Here is a 20,000-nt window from a genome sequence, read left to right as displayed (position 1 = left end):
GACCACCACTCAAGGTCTAGTGGAGGGGGAGAAAATATCGGCGGCTGAGCCGTGATTCGAACCAGCGCGGTCAGATTCTCTCGCTTCGTAGGCGGACGTGTTACCTCTAGGTCATCACTTCACTTGGAGCTTTGGATTTGAGTGAGGATATAAGTAGTATAAGTATCCATATCAATCAATCAACCAAACAGTTTCAGTTTCAGTTTCAGTAGCTCAAGGAGGCGTCACTGCGTTCGGACAAATCCATATACGCTACACCACATCTGCCAAGCAGATGCCTGACCAGCAGCGTAACCCAACGCGCTTAGTCAGGCCTTGAGAAAAAAGAAAAGAAAAAAGGTGAATAAATAATAGATAAGCTTACATAAATAAATAAATAAATAAATAATAATTATAATATAAAAAGGTAGTAGTACTAATAATAAAAATAAATAAATAAATAAATAAGACAACAATGATGATAAATAAACAAAAAAATGTAAAACATGAAGACACACATTCACACATACACCCGCACATGCATAACAGATATGCACCAAACATGCAGTTTCACAGATATGAAAGCACAGTCAAGTACATATAAACGTACATGAGCCCCAACAACACACACACCACACATTACCCTGCACCAAACAGTACACTGGCATATTATGGCGATGATTCATCACTTTGTGTAACATTCTGTCAGCAACATTTTTCCACGGGGGAAGGTGGCAGAATGGTTAAGACGCTCAGCTGCCAATACAGAGAGTCCGTGAGGGTGTGGGTTCGAATCCCCCTCTCGCCCCTTTCCCTCAAGTTTTGAAAACCAAACTGAGCAACTAGTCATTCTGATGAGACGATAAACCGAGGTCCCGTGTGCAGCACGCATATGACGCACTGGAAAAGAACCCATGGCAACGAGAATGTTGTCCTCGGGCAAAATTCTGTAGAAAAATCCATTCTGATAGGTCCACAAATACATAAGCATGCACTCAAGGCCTGACAAAGCGCGTTGGGTTATGTTATGCCTGCTGGTCAGGCATCTGTCTAGCAGATGTGGTGTAGCGTATAAGGATTTGTCCGAACGCAGTGACGCCTCCTTGAGAAACCGAAAACGAAACTGAAACTGAAACTTTGCCACCGACCCTCTCTCTCTGTCCCAACGTGTACTATTATAAACTGTATTATATTGTAATTATTTCGGAATGTTGGCACTTTTTTTTTCTATCACTCTGTTGTGTGCACATGTCAAATGATCGGTTTAAGGACAGGCTCAGAGCCTCCTGTTTTTAAGGAAGCGTCTAGATTTGTAAGTTTTACATTTGGGCCAACAACAAAGTGAGAGCTGTATTATCAATGGTTTCTCCAGTCAGTGGGAATTCGTTTACAGCTTAGTCTTTTGTGAAGGACTATGACTCTCAAACTAGAAGGCAAAATTGCACTGGTTCTTAGTGCTGCAGCCGTGTGGGCTAGCTGGCCTTTGGGAACCATCCCAACGCCGACTGTCCTAAAACCCTCTTGGCCGAGAGAGTGGGGATGTAACTTGGGCAAGACACTCTCCACTATAATCAAATTCTAGCCCAGATAGTCGGAACCGCAGTTGCCTCCTCTGCTGTTCTGATGGTCATAGTCGGACACGACTGACTATCATATATATAGGTTTGTTCCCATGTATACCTTGTATTCAACTTTGTGCTCGCTGAATCGGTAGCGTAAGCAGCATAAACTTGAAGTCGTGTACCTTTTAAAATGCAGAGAGTTACCACTCTTTGTCGGTTGTTATAATTATTAGTCATGCTCGACTATGGCCATCAGAACAGCAGAGAAGGCAACTGCTGTCCCGACTATTTGGGCTAGAACTTGATTATAGTGGAGAGTGTCTTGCCCAAATTACATCCCCACTCTCTTGGCCAAGGAGGTTTCAGGACAGTTGGAGTTGGGATGGTTCCTCAAGGCTGCAGCACTAAGAGCCAGTGCAATTTTTGCCTCCTAGATTGAGAGTCATAGTCCTTCACAAAAGACTTGAACTGTAAATGATTTCGCACTGCAATGAAGAAACCATTGATAATACAGCTCTCACATTGCTACATATTTATTTTATTTTATTTTATTTCTGTCATTTCCAGCGCAGCTCTGCTCTTGTCCGTATTGACAGTCGTCGGTTCCAGCATCGACGTTACACCTGGATCAACAATAGACAGTCGTCCTTCTCAGACCAGCGGACGTGACACCTGGATCAATAAGTCATCATCGTTATCCCAACTTCGACGTTACACCTGGATCAATCAGTCATCATCGTTATCCCAACTTCGACGTTACACCTGGATCAGTAAAATGGTCATCGTTCCCGGACCAGCGACGTTACATTTGGATTGATAAACAGTCATCGTTCTCAGGACCCAGTGACGTTACACCTGGATTGATAAACAGGCTAACGTCCCAAGCAGTTATTCATCTTCTCGTCGTTGTTGTTGTTGTTTTGTTGTTGTCTTTGCTGTTGTTGTTGTTGCTGTTGTGGTTGTGGTTGCTATCATTGTTGCTGATGTAGTTGTTGCATTGCTGTTCGTTTTATTGTCGTTGCTGTCGTTGTTGTTTCTTTGTTGTTGACTGTTGTCGCTGTTGTTGCTGCTGCTGTTGTTGTTGTTGTTGTTGGTTGTGGTGGTGGTGGTACCGTTGTCGTGGTTGTTATGTTGTTGTTGTTGTCGTTGTCGTGGTTGTAGTAGTGGTGACGTCATTGTGGGCGATCTACAAGGACTATGGCGAGGACTCTCAGCTTGCTGGTCTTCGCTTTGCTTGCCGTTGGATCGGTTTCGGCTGAAAACAATTGTGAGTTGTTTTTTTTCCTTCTCGATCTTTCATTCCTTCCTTCCTCTCTTTCTTTCTTCCTTCCTTTCTTTTTTTTCTTCTTTTCTTGCTTCCTTCCTTCATTTCTTCCTTCCTTCCTTTCTTCCTTCCTTCCTTCCTTCCTTTTCTTTTCTTCCGTTCTTCCTTTCTATTTTTCTTCCTTCCTTCTTTCCTTTCTATCTTTCTTTCTTCCTTCCTTTTTTTTCCTTCTTCTTTCCTTCCTTTCTATCCTTCTTTCTTCCTCAATCCTTCCTTCCTTTTTATCTTTCTTTCTCGCTTCCTTCCTTTCTATCTTTCTTTCTTTCTTTTTTCTTCTTTCTTTTCTTCCATCCTTCCTTCCTTTCTATCTTTCTTTGTCCCTTCCTTGCTTTCTTTCTTTCTTCCTTTCTTTTTTCTTCTTTCTTTTCTTCTTTCCTTCCTTCCTTCTTTTCTCTTTCTTTCTTCCTCCATCCTTCCTTTCCTTCTATCTTTCCTTCTCCATTCCTTCCTTCCTTTCTATCTTTCTTCCTTCCTTCCATCCATCCTTCCTTTCTATCTTCCTTCCTTCCTTGCTTTCTATCTTTCTTCCTCCATCCTTCCTTCCTTTCTATCTTTCTTCCTCCATCCTTCCTTCCTTTCTATCTTTCTTCCTCCATCCTTGCTTTCTATCTTTCTTTCTTCCTTTCTTTTTTCTTCTTTCTTTTCTTCCTTCCTTCCTTCCTTCCTTCTTTTCTCTTTCTTTCTTCCTCCATCCTTCCTTTCTTTCTATCTTTCTTCCTTCCTTCCATCCATCCTTCCTTTCTATCTTTCTTCCTTCCTTCCATCCATCCTTCCTTTCTATCTTCCTTCCTTCCTTCCTTTCTATCTTTCTTTCTTTCTTTCTTCCTTCCTTCCTTTCTATCTATCTTTCTCTCTTCCTTCCTTCCTTCCTTTCTATCTTTCTTCCTTCCTTCCATCCATCCTTCCTTTCTATCTTTCTTCCTTCCTTCCATCCATCCTTCCTTTCTATCTTCCTTCCTTCCTTTCTATCTATCTTTCTTTCTTCTTTCCTTCCTCTCTTCCTATTCTTTCTGTCTTTCTGATAACAAAATCATACAGACACAGTGTTCTTGTTAGTTCGGGAAAGCGTCACATCATTCGAATGAAAATCTACGGGTGGCGAGTTTCATTCAAGCGAGATTCTGGTCTACACTGTACGAAATTCCCTTTCGACCTCAGTCATGCGTGGATGAGATGTGGCTAGTAAAGGGTGTGTGTGTGTGTGTGTGTGTGTGTGTGTGTGTGTGTGCGTTTGTGTGTTTGTGTGTGTTTGTATGTGTGTGTGTGTGTGTGTGTGTGTGTGTGTGTGTGTGTGTGTGTGTGCACATGTGTGTGTGTGCACATGTGTGTGTGGGTTTGTGCACATGTGTGTGTGTGTGCACATGTGTGTGTGTGTTAGAAAGGGTTAAGAACAAATCCTGTTCTGTACACACGCACAAGAGATAAGAAGAAAAAAAACCAAAAACAAAAACAAACGTGTCACTGTATGCAGTAAAAACCACTGATATCTGACACAGTCGAGCACTCCCCACCCCGCCTCTCCACCTCCTCCTTCCTCCTCCCCCCCACCCCCCACCCCCACCCCCCCGCCCCCCCACACACACCATACGTACTTCAGCTCTGTACACTCACCCAAGAGACAAGCAAAGCGTGCTGGTAAATGCAATAGGTACCGGTGCTACATCCGAAATCGTCTCCCCCTCCTACCATAACTACCCCCCCGGCCGGACAGGGGAAGGGTTGGTGGAGGAGGGACGGGGGCGGGGGGCTGGTGGGTGGTGGGTGTGGTGGTGGTGGTGGTGGTGGTGGGGGGCTATTAGAATCGTAAATGGTACCCCGGGGGAGGTGGGTGGGTGGGGGGAAGGGGGGCGAGTCTTTTTTATTTATTTTATTTATTTATTTAGTTAGTTATTATTAGTAGTAGTAGTAGTAGTATTTAGTGGGGGGGGGGGTATTAAAAAAAAATTTAGTTAGCTATTTTATATATATATATATATATGTGTGTGTGTGTGTGTGTGTGTGTGTGTGTGTGTGTACTTTTTGTTTTGTTTTGTTTTCTTTTGGTACGCTAATAGTTGACTTCATCAAGTTTTTGCGCTTTATTCATATCATTATTATTAGTAGTAGTTCTTTTTTTTATGTTTTCTTTTTTTTTCTCAAGGCCATGACTAAGCGCGTTGGGTTATGTTATGCTGCTGGTCAGGCATCTGCTTGGCAGATGTGGGTGGTGTAGCGTATTTGTATGGATTTGTCTGAACGCAGTGACGCCTCCCTTGAGCTACTGAAACTGAAACTGTACCCTCACTCTCTCTCTCTCTCTCTCTTTCTCTCTCTCTCCCCTCCCCATGTACCGCACTACTTCCCCCCCCCCCCCCCTACAGAATTTTGCCAGGAACAATCCTCTTGTTGCCGTGGGTTCTTTTACGTGCGCTAAGTGCCTGCTAGCACACGGGACCTCGGTTTATCGTCTCAACCGAATGACTAGCGTCCAGACCACCACTCAAGGTCTAGTGGAGGGGAGAGAAAATACCGGCGGCTGAGCCGTGATTCGAACCAGCGCGCTCAGATTCTCTCGTTTCCTAGGCGGACGTGTTACCTCTAGGCCATCACTCCACTTGTCATACCCCTCAGACATTTCCTCCTGTCCTATTACTCCATCCCCCCCCACCCCCCTACACACACCCCCCTCTCTACCCTCTCGCTGTATTACACTACTCTTCACCACCCTTATCTATCTGTCTCCCCTCCAACATCTCTTTTTTCACTGTCTATCTCCACACTATCCTCTCCCTCTATCTCCACAAACTATCCCTCCCCCCCCACCACACCCCCCAAATGTCTAACTCTCTCTGTCTCTCTACTCCCTCGCTGTATTACACTACTCTTCCCACTCTTACCTATCTCCCCTCCAACATCTCTTTTTTCACTGTCTTTCTCCACACCATCCCCTCTCTCTCTCTCTACAAACTATCCCCCCCCCCACCCTATACACACACACCCCTCTACTCCCTCGCTGTATTACACTACTCATACCACCCTTACCTATCTATCTATCTATCTCCCCTCCAACATCTCTTTTTTCAGTGTCTTTCTCCACACCATCCTCTCTCTCTCTCCACAAACTATCCCCCCCCCACCACACCCCTCAAATGCCTAACTCTCTCCCCCCTCGCTGTATTACACTACTCATACCACCCTTACCTATCTATCTATCTCCCCTCCAACATCTCCTTTTTCAGTGTCTATTTCCACACCATCCCCTCTCCACAAACTATCCCCCCCCCCCACACACACACCCCTCTCTACCCCCTCGCTGTATTACACTACTCTTCCAACCCTTACCTTATCTATCTATCTCCCCTCCAACATCTCTTTTTTCAGTGTCTTTCTCCACACCATCCTCTCTCTCTCTCTCTCCACAAACTATCCCCCCCCCCACCACACCCCCCAAATGCCTAACTCTCTCCCCCCTCGCTGTATTACACTACTCATACCACCCTTACCTATCTATCTATCTCCCCTCCAACATCTCCTTTTTCAGTGTCTATTTCCACACCATCCCCTCTCCACAAACTATCCCCCCCACACACACACACACACCCCTCTCTACCCCCTCGCTGTATTACACTACTCTTCCAACCCTTACCTTATCTATCTATCTCCCCTCCAACATCTCTTTTTTCAGTGTCTTTCTCCACACCATCCTCTCTCTCTCTCCACAAACTATCCCCCATCCAACCCACCACACCCCCCAAATGCCTAACTCTCTCCCCCCTCGCTGTATTACACTACTCATACCACCCTTACCTATCTATCTATCTCCCCTCCAACATCTCCTTTTTCAGTGTCTATCTCCACACCATCCCCTCTCCACAAACTATCCCCCCCCCCACACACACACCCCTCTACCCCCTCGCTGTATTACACTACTCTTCCAACCCTTACCTTATCTATCTATCTCCCCTCCAACATCTCTTTTTTCAGTGTCTTTCTCCACACCATCCTCTCTCTCTCTCCACAAACTATCCTCCCCCCACCCGCCACACCCCCCAAATGCCTAACTCTCTCCCCCCTCGCTGTATTACACTACTCATACCACCCTTACCTATCTATCTATCTCCCCTCCAACATCTCCTTTTTCAGTGTCTATCTCCACACCATCCCCTCTCCACAAACTATCCCCCCCCCCCACACACACACCCCTCTACCCCCTCGCTGTATTACACTACTCTTCCAACCCTTACCTTATCTATCTATCTCCCCTCCAACATCTCTTTTTTCAGTGTCTATCTCCACACCATCCTCTCTCTCTCTCTCCACAAACTATCCCCCCTCCCCCCCCACCACACCCCCCAAATGCCTAACTCTCTGTCTCTCTCCAGTCTTCACACCAGCTACGTCATCCGTGTCTTACTATATGTATATATATATATATTGGAGTGATGGACTGGAAGTAACGCGTCCGCCTAGGAAGCGAGAGAATCTGAGCGCGCTGCTTCGAATCACGGCTCAGCCGCCGATATTTTCTCCCCCTCCACTAGACCTTGAGTGGTGGTTTGGACACTAGTCATTCGGATGAGAGGATAAACCAGAGTCCCGTGTGCTAGCATGCACTTAGCGCACGTAAAAGAACCCACGGCAACAAAAGGGTTGTTCCTAGCAAAATTCTGTAGAAAAATAGGTAAAACGAATCAAAATGCACGCAGGAAAAAATACGAAAAAAAATGGACGGCGCTGTAGTGTAGCGACGCGCTCTCCCTGGGGAGAGCAGCCCGAATTTCACACAGAACAATCTGTTGTGATAAAAAGAAATACATATACAAATACAAATAAAATATATATATATATAAAGAGAAAAAACAAAAGAAAACAAACACATCAATCTGTCAAATATTCCAAATTTTCGGAACGATCACGTTCCTTCCTCAAAGGACAAGTTGTTTACATGTTACCAGGGTCACTCTTACGCAGCTATTATGACGCACGCACGCCATGACGTACATGTTGTGATGCAATTTCACAATGCCAGGTTTCGCCCAGAGCCTAAAGAATTGCAATTGTCTATTTTCTTCTACTGTCAGAAAAATAAGTTCCTTAAAACCTAACTTACTGAATAACTCAATCAACAGTAGAGAAATAAAACGATAAATAATAACAATATAAGAAAAATGAACTAAAAATCAATGATAAATAAATAAAGAAAATAAATAGATATTTGAAATAAATAAATAAATAAATAAATGAATAATGGTATTAAGGGGAGTGAAGCTGTATCTTTTCTTCCTGATAAACAAAAGCCAGTGATTTGCAACCAGACTTCATCAATATTTTCTTGTTGTTTCTGCCGACTTTTAAAAAAATTCTCTGCCTCACAATCAGTTTGATACGATCCTAAGGCATTGTGTTCACGCTTAGACTGGCTGATTCATGTGTCACTCATGATGTGTTTGTCATGTGTTTCATGTAAGAAACGTACTTGTGAAGTCTTTCTTTTCTTCAATTTTTTTTTTCGGGGCGGGGGGAGGTGGGGCAGGGGAGGATGGGTTTGGAGGGGGGGGGGGGGATTGGTGGAATTAATTAATAAAGCAACAACCAAAATTGGTCATAATGGCAATCTTTATTAAGCAAGAACGTTGTGTTGATTGAGTACAGAGCATCCGTATTGAAAACTAAATCAGTGAAGGTTGACAAATCAAATTAATTGAAATAAACAAAACGTGCTAAAACTTTTACTAAGTGGGTACAATTTGAAAATATTTGTTGACAGTTTCGGTTGGTTGGCACGCGCATCGGTGTGTCTGTGGTCGTGTGTATGTAGCCGTGTGTCTGTGTGCATGCACGCATGGCACCCTCAGGCACGCACGCACGCACACACACACACACACACACACACACACACACACACACACACACACACACACAATCTAATCATCATACTGAAAAGGGTTGTCGCCTTGTTTTGACTGATGTTACCGACGGGCGCAATAGCTGAGTGGTTAAAGCGTTGGACTTTCAATCTGAGGGTCCCGGGTTCGAATCACGGTGACGGCGCCTGGTGGGTAAAGGGTGGAGATTTTTTCCGATCTCCCAGGTCAACATATGTGCAGACCTGCTAGTGCCTGAACCCCCTTCGTGTGTATACGGCAAGCAGAAGATCAAACACGCACGTTAAAGATCCTGTAATCCATGTCAGTGTTCGGTGGGTTATGGAAACAAGAACATACCCAGCATGCGCACCCCACAAAAGCGGAGTATGGCTGCCTACATGGCGAGTTGCAGCCCACAAACGCAGAAGAAGAAGAAGAAGAAGAAGACTGATCTTACCAAAGAAACCCAAAACTAATATCAACTTAGCCCATGGTAGTTACCAATCCGTCCCCAGTTTATAGCATTATCCTCCCGGGTGGCTATGTTTTGATTGGGGGTGATGCAAACCGTCGTGCTACACCGGGTGCATCTTCAAGTGAACGGAAATCAAGGAGAAACAGATTATAAAAGCTTGAAGGGGCAATGCATTTAGACCACTGCCTGAGGGGAGGAAGGTGGGGGGGGGGGGGGGGGGGGGGGGGGGGTTAGTAATAATTATGGTAATGCAAACACAGCGAATGAAGTGAAAGAAAAATTGACAAATATCGAGAGAAAAGGAAGAAAGCTTCAAAACAATTCTGTACAAATCTTATGCTTTTTTCGTTGGAGTTTCTCAGTAGTGGTGTAGCGTTGTGTGTGTGTGTGTGTGTGTGTGTGTGTGTGTGTGTGTGTGCGAGAGAGAGAGAGAGAGAGAGAGAGAGAGAGAAGAAAAATAACGAGAGAAAGAGATGAATGCTTCGAAACACATCTGTACAAATCTGCATTTTCAAGTGCGTCTAGGCATTGGTGTAGCGCTGTGTGTGTGTGTGTGTGTGTGTGTGTGTGTGTGTGTGTGTGTGTGTGTGTGTGTGTGTGTGTGTGTGCGAGAGAGAGAGAGAGAGAGAGAGAGAGAGAGAGAGCATATCTAAAAATTTTTTTTATTTTTATCTTGTATCGTCTTCTGCCAAAGGCTTCCACCGAACGTGCATACGCTCAACACTCCCGCCCGCTTGTTGTTGGTTTGTTTTCTTTCTACACACACACACACACACACACACACACACAGACACACACACACACACACACACACACACACACACACACACACGCACGCACGCGCACATACATACATACACACACACACACACACACACACACACACACACACACACACACACACACAAACACACACACGCACACACAATCACACACGGATGCACACAGACAGAGACTCACACACACACTCACACACACACACACACACACACACACACACACACACACACACACACACACACACAGCGAAGGGCGTGGTGAAAAAAATCTCAAGAGGCACTACGTATTAGCAAGAAGGAAGCTTTTGTTAGGCTTTCAGAAGACGCGGCTATTGACAATAATTACAGTCTTTTTTTTCTTGTTCTCTCACGCCTTCTCTTCCTTGGTTCTTGGGCTGTAACTCCCATGTATGGGTTGGTAATTTACTTATCATTACTATTCTCAGGATACCTCACGTCAGAAGTAAGACCTATGGACACAGATCGTTTTCTTTTCAATCGCCAAAGACGTGGAACAAGCTCCCTGATAACCTCCGTCATTCTGATTCCCTCGCATCTTTTAAATCTCGTCTCAAAACTCGCCTTTTCCCTCAGCAATAAGTTCAATTGTGGCAGGTCCACTTCCTTTGCGTTAGCTGTGCTTGTCTATGCGTGGATACATATGTATGTGTACATAACTACATGCATGTATATGAATGTGTATTGTGTGTGCGTGTGTTTATGTAAGTTTGTGCCTGCCTATGTGTGCGTATGTGTTAGGGTAGCTGTTAGATACACATGTATGTTAAAATGTATGTATGCAGCGTGTGTGTGTGTGTGTGTGTGTGTGTGTGTGTGTGTGTGTGTGTGTGTGTGTGTGTGTGTGTGTGTGTGTGTGTGTGTGTGTGTGTGTGTGTAGTCACATTTTGGTGTGTGTGTATGTAACATAGATATGATGTTTTATGTTAACAAAAGCGATTTTGTAAAGCACCTAGAGCAGATTTCTGGATAGTGTGCTATATAAGTATCCATTATTATTATCATCATTATTATCATGATGGTTGTTGTTGTTGCTATCATTGCTATACTAATACTACTACACTCTGTCCCAACACTCAGCTTATATCACAGATTGACGAAAGTTTTACAGTTGGGACCAACAGCAAAATGAGAGCTGTGTCATCAATGGTTTCTCCAGTCAATGGGAAATCATTTACAGCTTAGTCTTTTTGTGAAGGACTATGACTCTCAAACTAGGAGGCAAAATTGCACTGGCTCTTAGTGCTGTAGCCTTGGGGGCGGGGTGGAAAGGGGGGCGGGGGGGGGGGGGGGGCTAGCTGGCCTTTGGGAACCATCCCCAACGCCGACAGTCCTAAAACCCTCTTGGCCGAGAGAGTGGGGGATGTACCTTGGGGCAAGACACTCTCCACTATAATCAGATTCTGGCCCAGATAGTCGGGACAGCAGACAGCCTCCTATGCTGTTGTGATGGTCAAAGTCGGACACGATTGACTGTCATACATACAATACTACTACAGCTGCTACTGCTGCTGCTACTGCTGCTGCTACTACTATAGCTGCTACTGCTGCTGCTACTACTGCTGCTGTTACTACTGCTGCTGCTACTGCTCCTGCTACTACTACTGCTGCTACTGCTACTACTGCTGCTACTACTGCTGCTGCTACTACCACTGCTACTGCTGCTGCTACTACTGCTGCTACTGCTGCTGCTGCTACTACCAAAGATTACGTTCCCGTGGCACTTTACAACAGAGCACTGTGAGCTTTTTATAATGACTATTAAAATAAATCTAGAATGCATACAAAAACCGACATAAAAGAGTGGAACAATGTTCAATTTATGTAAAGCAAGGGCACGCCTAGACAATCCTGGCAATGAAATACACAGGCGCACATATAAACACACACACACACACGCGCGCGCGCGTGCACAATCCTTCTTTCCCGTCTTCATTTTACATTTGGTATCAACGGCACTGTTCTAAACTGGTTCAAATCTTATCTCACTGATCGATTCCAGTCTGTCATGGTTGATAATTTCCAGTCTGAACCCTTTTAAAACTGAACATGGAGTCCCACAGGGATCTGTTTTAGGCCCAGTGCTCTTCACACTGTACATTGCTCCTCTTGCTGAAATTATCAACTGACATAATGTCAGTCATCATTCTTATGCTGATGACACTCAACTTCAGAAGAGTGATACCCCCGAAAAACTGTCCTCGCTCTTGCAAGAAACATCCAACTGCTTCCTGGATAGTCAAAATTGGATGACTCTAAATAAGTTACAATTGAACGCGGACAAAACTGAAGCAATGATCATAGGAACTAAACAAAAACTCTCTTCCATCACAATTGACACAATCAAACTTGGCAGTACATCCATCCCTCTTTCCAGTTCAGTCAGAAACCTCGGCGTTGTCCTTGACAACACACTGTCCATGCAAAAACTTATCAGTCAGACATGTCAATCCTGCTACTGTCAACTGCGGCGCATCAGTTCCATCCGGAAATATCTGTCCATTGACGCAGCATCTAGACTTGTTGTTTCTCTCATTCTCTCTCGCCTTGACTACTGTAACTCTCTGTTGTCTGGTTTGCCTGCTTCATCCATTCAGTCCCTTCAGCGCATACAAAACTCTGCTACCCGACTCGTCCTCAGAAAGAAAAGATCTGAGCACATCACTCCTCTTTTGCAACATCTCCACTGGCTCCCTGTCTCACACCGAATAAAGTACAAGATCAGCACTCTATGCTACAAATGTATTCACAAATCAGCCCCTTCCTATCTCTGTGGCCGCCTTCACCTCTACACTCCAGCTTCGGATCCACTCTATTTACGCATACCCAGATTCAAACTCTCGACTGTTGGCCGCCGTTCTTTCTCTGTCTCTGGACCTTGCAATTGGAATGAACTTCCTCTTTCGCTTCGTCAAGTCTCCACACTCAGCTCTTTCAAGTCTGGCCTTAAAACCCACCTCTTCCCAAAATAGCCTCCCTTCCCTGCCTCTTCCTTGTCTTTAGCTTCTCCAGTTTTAGAGTTATGCATACGTGTGAATGACTGGTGCGAAAGCGCTTTGATTTGTCTCTGCACAAGATTCAGCGCTATATAAATACCATTATTATTATTATTACACACACACACACAGAGTTCGAACACACACACACACACACACACACACACACACACACGCACGCACGCACGCACGCACACACGCACACACGCACGCCCCCTCCCCCCCCTACACACACATTCACAACACACACACACACACACACACACACACACACAATCACACACACACACACATTTTTGCGTCATTATATGAGTCATGCTCTGGTAAACAATGTTTTCCCAAAGGCCAACAGTGCAGGTAACAAGAGAAAGAAAGGACGCTTTTATGGTCTGACTGGAAAGACACCGTGTAAACACTTCCTGTTTCGTGATCTATACGGGTGCGGGTGCAGGTTGGGGTGGGGCGGAGGTGGGGGGGGGAGTAGGGTCGGGGGCTGATATGATATGATATGTATCTATATCTATATTACACACACACACACATACATCTCTCTCTCTCTCTCTCTCTCTCTCTCTCTCTCTCTCTCTCTCTATTTATATATATATATATATATATATATATATATAGAGAGAGAGAGAGAGAGAGAGAGAGAGAGAGAGAGAGAGAGAGAGATTTACATATATATTATATTCAGGCGAGAAAACGGTTGAGACTGACCTGTAGGTGGGTGACTTGTCCTATGAAGAGAGTATCCCGACGTTTCGGGCCCTAGGCCCTTCTTCATGGGGGGAGAAAAGTGGAGAATGGAGAAGAAAAGAGAGGGCAAAACCAAGACAGAGGTAAAACTAAGAACTGTGAGGAGTAATCACAGAGAAAAAAAAAGAAAGAAAAAAAAGGACAAAAAAAAAAGAACAGAGAAAAAAGTGAGCAATATTTACAAAGGAAAAGAAGGGGGGGATGGTTAAACACTGGAGGGGGGGGGGGGGTGGGGGGGTGGAGGTGGAAAAGAGGGTTGTGGTTCGCCAAAAGATGAAAAGGTGTAAGAATATGTGAGCTGGTCAGTGTGTGTGTGTGTGTGTGTGTGTGCGTGTGTGTGTGTGTGAAGGGAGAGAAAGAAAACAGGGGAGGGGGGGGGATGTAACGTATATGGATTTGACCGAACGCAGTGACGCCTCCTTGAGCTACTGATACTGATACTTATACTCACATATGTTTATATATATATATATATATATATATATATATATATATATATATATATATATATATATGTATATATACATTTACACACATCTATATATAGAAAATATGTCTGTATCTGTGTGTATATATGTGTGTGTGTATGTGTGTGTGTGTATGTATGTGTGTATGTGTGTGTGTATGTGTGTGTGTGTGTGCGCGTGTGTGTGTGTGTGTGTGTGTGGTGGACGGGGAGGGGGGGGGTTGTGAAAGTGTGTATGTGTGTGTGTGTGTGTGTTCGTGCGTGTTTGTGTTAGTGCGTGCATGTGTGTGTGTGTGTGTGTGTGTGTGTGTGCTCGCGCACGCATGTATGTGTCAGTGTGTGCGCGTGCCAATACACACGAGCATTCAGGTAGGATTGTGAATGGATGGACAGTGCAACGTTAGAAATTTCGGATACCTTCCCTTTAGGGAGTTGGGGGAGGCTGGTGGGGGAGGGGGGGGGGCTGAGGCGGGTGTGTAGGTGGGGTGGGGGTGGGGGGGGCTGGATTGGGGACGGGGGGGGGGGGGATTCGCTCCGCTGCACAAAGGAAGTCATGCCGCGGACAGTACAAGCCCAGCCGGCTTCAATGGAAACTGTTCCCGTTCTCCGAAAGGCATGAAAAAAAAAAAAAAAAAGTTGTTGACGTCTTCTGCTTATTTTGGGTTGTTGGTTTGTTTTTGTTTTTTTGATTCTTTGTTTGTTTTCTTTTCGTTACTTTTTTCCTTGCTTCTCACACAGCGTGGCTTACAGTGTATCATATCTTCAACCGTATTTGTATTTGTATTTCTTTTTATCACAACAGATTTCTCTGTGTGAAATTCAGGCTGCTCTCCCCAGGGAAAGCGCGTCGCTATACTACAGCGCCACCCTTTTTTTACTTTATTTTTTTTTCCTGCGTGCAGTTTTATTTGTTTTTCCTATCAAAGTGGATTTTTTTCTACACAATTTTGCCAGGAACAACCCTTTTGTTGACGTAGGTTCTTTTACGTGCGTTAAGTGCATGCTGCACACGGGACCTCGGTTTATCATCTCATCCGAATGACTAGCGTCCAGACCACCACTCAAGGTCTAGTGGAGGGGGAGAAAATATCGGCGGCTGAGCCGTGATTCGAACCAGCGCGCTCAGATTCTCTCGCTTCCTAGGCGGACGCGTTACCTCTAGGCCATCGCTCCACTATTGATATATTGATACATACTTCACATAAATTACAGTCACTGAACACAGCCGGTGTGTTTGATCATGTTATGACGGGAGCAATAGCCGAGTGGTTACAGCGTTGGACTTTCAATATGAGGGTCCCGGGTTCGAATCTCGGTAACGGCGCCTGGTGGGTAAAAGGGGTGGAGATGTTTTTTTGTTGTTGTTTTTCGATCTCCCAGGACAACACTGATATGTGCAGACCTGCTTAGTGCCTAAACCCCCTTAGTGTGTATACGGCAAGCAGAAGATCAAATACGCACATTAAAGATCCTAGTAATCCATGTTAGCGTTCGGTGGGTTATAGAAACAAGAACATACCCAGCATGCACCCCCCCAAAAAAAAACACGGAGTATGGCTGCCTACACGGCGAGGTAAAGACGGCCATACACGTAAAATCCCACTCATGTACATACGAGTGAACGTGGGAGTTGCAGCCCACGAAAGAAGAAGAAGAAGAAGATCATATATTAAAACAAAGCAACATCACAATTCCTTGAAGGGCTTGCTGCAGATCGGCTCCAGACAATCTTACTCTGAGAACTCTGGGATACTTAGTTACAACGTATGACATAATATTGTTGCTGTACAGAAACGTTGTCTGTTGCTATGGACACAACAAAGTGTGTGGCCAAAGCTCGTGTTTGAGTACTCGTCGTATCTTTGTTGTAGCAATCTACGTGCAGTCTGTTCTTTATGCTGGGGACTTGTTGTATTCTGCGAAGGGTACAAATGTTGATTTTTGTTGGATACCATCCCATACTGGATTCCTTTATAACGACCAAGCAGACAGGGCAGCAAAAAGGGGAGCAAAGAATCATACAGATAGTATAAAAGTATATTGCCCATTGTCATACAAGGAAATAAGCAATATACTAGAAAGAGACTTTTATAGGTGCTTGAATTCAAATCAAAAACCTCGTCAGTTGACTCTCTCAGACTTTGATCCGATTCGCAGACCAATTCTGAGTTTAGCTCTCAAACTATTATCAAATTCATTACGGACCAAGTGTTGTTCTAATGTCTAATGCTTTAGTAACCTGACAATTGAGCATATAATTTTTGACTGTAGCTTGATGAAGCCTTATGTACACGAAAGTGTGCCTTCACAAGTGACTGAGAACGTTGATGTTTTTATTTTATTTTTTTTTTATTTTTTTTTTTTGCATTCATTATCAGTTGTTTCGCTTGTCAGTTTAACGACTTCTCTTTTACGAAGTCCTTTAAGTAATTTCCTGTAATTGTATTTAGTTGTATTTTTTTTCACATTTCACCCTCATTTCACCCTCATTTGTCGAGTTTCCACCAATCCTCCATTCATTCACATATCCAACTCCTTCAAACCGATAATACTCAAATGTGTTCATAATTTAACAAAATGTCTTCAATCACCGATATGTGTGACGGGACATTAAACAAAATTCCTCCTTCTCTGTTGTAGCAATCTACTTGAAGTATGTTATTTATGTTGAATACTTGTTCATTGTTGTAGCAATCTACTTGAAGTCTGTTATTTATTTTGGGCACTTGTTGTATTTTTGTTGTAGCAATCTACGTAAAGTCTTTCAGTTATTTTGAGGACTTGTTGTATTTTTGTTGTAGCAATCTACGTAAAGTCTTTCAGTTATTTTGGGCACTTGTTGTATTTTTGTTGTAGCAATCTACGTAAAGTCTTTCAGTTATTTTGGGCACTTGTTGCATTTTTGTTGTAGCAATCTACGTAAAGTCTTTCAGTTATTTTGGGCACTTGTATTTTTGTTGTAGCAATCTACGTAAAGTCTTTCAGTTATTTTGGGCACTTGTTGTATTTTTGTTGTAGCAATCTACGTAAAGTCTTTCAGTTATTTTGAGGACTTGTTGTATTTTTGTTGTAGCAATCTACGTAAAGTCTTTCAGTTATTTTGAGGACTTGTTGTATTTTTGTTGTAGCAATCTACGTAAAGTCTGTTATTTATGTTGAGCACTTGTTGTGTATTTTTGTTGTAGCAATCTACGTAAAGTCTGTCACGTAAAGTCTGTTATCTATGCTGGGAACTTGTTGTCTTTCATTCCGTTCTCTCTTTCTCTCTTCCTTCCTCAGTCCTTCCCCCACCCACCCCCACCCCCACCCTCTCCGCCTCAACCGCCCCCCCCCCCCCCACCCCCCCCACCCCCACCACCCCCTTTTTTCAGTTGAATAATAATTCTTCCCCTGTCGTTGTGTGTGTGTGTGTGTGTTTTTTGTTGCAGCGACCTACGTTTTTGCCGACAACACCACCATGTTTGTGAACGAGACCCGCTCCCTGCTGTTCTTTAGCGGCACCAAAGAGTGGCTGGCAGGAACGCTGGCACCGCAAATCCTGAGGATCGACACTGGCACTCACAGGAGGGAGGGCGAGAGCGTGGCGGTACACTTCGCGTGGCACCAGGTCGTCATCAGGTATGGGGGCTGCGTTGGGGGGTTGGCTAGGGAGCTGGGGGCCTGGGGGCTGCGTTGGGGGGTTTGGCTAGGGAGCTGGGGGCTGCGTTGGGGGTTTGGCTGGGGACTGGGGGCCTGGGGGCTGCGTTGGGGGTTTGGCTAGGGAGCTGGGGGCTGCGTTGGGGGTTTGGCTGGGGGCTGGGGGCTGGGGGCCTGGGGGCCTGGGGGCTGCGTTGGGGGGTTTAGCTGGGGGCTGGGGGGCTGGGGGCTGCGTTGGCTAGGTAGCTGGGGGTCTGGGGGCTGCGTTGGGGGACCTGGGGGCCTGAGGCTGCGTTGGGGGGGTTGGCTGGGGACCTGGGGGCTGCGTTGGGGGGTTTGGCTAGGGAGCTGGGGGCTGCGTTGGGGGGTTGGCTAGGGATCTGGGGTGTGGTGGAGGGTTGTGTTTGTGTAGTGTTTGTGTTGCTGTTGGATAATTCTGGGCCGCATCACGTGGCAAGACCTTGTACCAAATAAGAAAGTCCTTGACCAGGCGCGGGCATCTCCAGCATGTTCGCACTCCTGACCCGGCGCCGTCTGCGGTGGCTCGGCCACGTCAGGCGAATGGATGACGGGCGAATCCCCAAGGACATCCTTTATGGCGAGCTGGCCACTGGTTCCAGACCTGCAGGCAGACCTGTCCTACGCTACAGGGACGTCTGCAAACGAGACATGAGGGCAGGCGACATGGACCCAGCAGGTTGGGAGGTGGTGGCTGAAGACCGTAACAGCCGGAGAAGGACCGTGAAGGCATGCGTCCAGAGGAGCGAGGAGAAGAGAGAACAGCACTGGGAAGAGGGGAGAGAGTGCAGACGGCAGAGGGCAGAATCCGTACCCTCTGAGCCAGGCGCGACTTTCACCTGCGACAACTGCAACAGAGCCTGCCGATCCAGAATCAGATTGTACAGCCACAGAAGGCGCTGCAATTCAACAACTTGACTGAACTTGGTGCAGAGTTCCATTATGTCCTGAGACAGACGAACTTGTGCTGGTGTTTGTGTTGGCGTTTGTTTTGTATTTGTTTTGATGTTTGCTATTGTATCTGGTGTTTGTTATTGTGTCTTGTGTTGGTGATTGCTTTGTGTTGTGTTTGTGTGTTAGTGATGGTATTAGCTTTGTGTTTGCTCAGTGTTGGTTTTGTGTCAGTGCTTGTGTCTGTGTTTTTTATTGTGTCTGGTGTTGGTGATTGCTTTGTGTTGTTGTTGTTTTTTTTATTGTGTCTGGTGTTGGTGATTGCTTTGTGTTTGTGTGGGTTTTTTTATTTTTTTATTGTGTCTGGTGTTGGTGTTTGTGATTGCTTTGTGTTTGTCATTGTGTCGGTGATTGCTTTGTGTTCGTTATTGTATTTGGTGTGGTGTTTGTGCTGGGGATTGCTTTGTGTTGGCGTTTGTTATTGTGTCTGGTGTTTGTCTTGTGTTGGTACTGGTTTTGTGTCTGTTTCGTGTTGTTGTTTATGTCCTTGTTGGTGGTGTTGGTAGATGTGCTTGTTTTGTGTATTTGTTGGTGGATGTGTTGTTGGTGTTTGTGCTGGTGGATGTGTTTTTGGTGGGTCATGTTTTGTCATATTGTGGTTGTTTGTGGACATGTTGTTGGTGGTGTTTTGTGCTCTTGTTGATGATGATGGGTTATGTTTTGTCATATTGTGGTTGTTTGTGGACATGTTGTTGGTGGTGAATGTGGTTGTGTTTTGTGCTGTTGATGATGTGTTATGTTTGTTATTTTGTGGACAAGTTGTTGTTGGTGGATGTGGTGGTGTTTTGTGCTGTTGTTGTTGTTGATGATGTGTTATGTTTGTTATTTTGTGGTTGCTTGTGGATATGTTGGTGTTGGTGGATGTGGTGGTTTTGTGTTGTTGTTGTTGTCGTGTTATGTTTGTTATTTTGTGGTTGTTTGTGGATATGTGTTAGTGTATGTGTTGTTCATGTCTTTGTGTTCTGTTGTGGTTGTGTTGTGTCACCATACATTGAAATGTTATATTGTACGTGATTCTTAAAAAAAAAAAAATGAAGTAAAAAAAAAAGGAAAAAAGGAAGGAAAAGAAAGAGAGAGAGAGAGATGTTCATGAAAAGTAAATGGAGGTAACTTGGTTGGAATGTTTGTAGTCAAGGCACGCAACGAAGGATTCAAAAGAAGAGAGCTCGATCTCCATTACCCCGCAAAAAGAAA

The 20,000-nt window shown here is 44.8% G+C and overlaps 1 protein-coding gene and 1 long non-coding RNA gene across 2 annotated transcripts in view; one reads left to right on the top strand and one right to left on the bottom strand.

The window, feature by feature from the left end:
• Positions 1-2,073: 2,073 nt before the first annotated feature.
• LOC143288977 (uncharacterized) lies at positions 2,074-2,396 on the bottom strand. Its single transcript, XR_013056159.1, has 2 exons — positions 2,304-2,396; positions 2,074-2,258 (listed from the first exon to the last, which is right to left on the bottom strand). It is a non-coding gene; the product is annotated as an uncharacterized LOC143288977 (long non-coding RNA).
• A 270-nt stretch (positions 2,397-2,666) lies between these two features.
• The window catches only part of LOC143288976 (low-density lipoprotein receptor-related protein 2-like), a 56,213-nt gene continuing 38,879 nt past the window's right edge, over positions 2,667-20,000 (top strand). Inside the window, exons 1-2 of the mRNA XM_076597692.1 lie at positions 2,667-2,808; positions 17,630-17,819. Coding sequence (XP_076453807.1) covers positions 2,739-2,808; positions 17,630-17,819 — 260 coding nt within the window. The 5' untranslated portion in view covers positions 2,667-2,738. The remainder of the gene's footprint in view (positions 2,809-17,629; positions 17,820-20,000) is intronic.

The sequence above is a fragment of the Babylonia areolata genome, chromosome 13, assembly GCF_041734735.1.
Source record: "Babylonia areolata isolate BAREFJ2019XMU chromosome 13, ASM4173473v1, whole genome shotgun sequence".
NCBI classification, from domain to species: Eukaryota; Metazoa; Mollusca; class Gastropoda; order Neogastropoda; family Buccinidae; genus Babylonia; species Babylonia areolata.
Note: the sequence above shows the minus strand (reverse complement) of the source record. Positions and strands in the feature narration are given on the sequence as shown.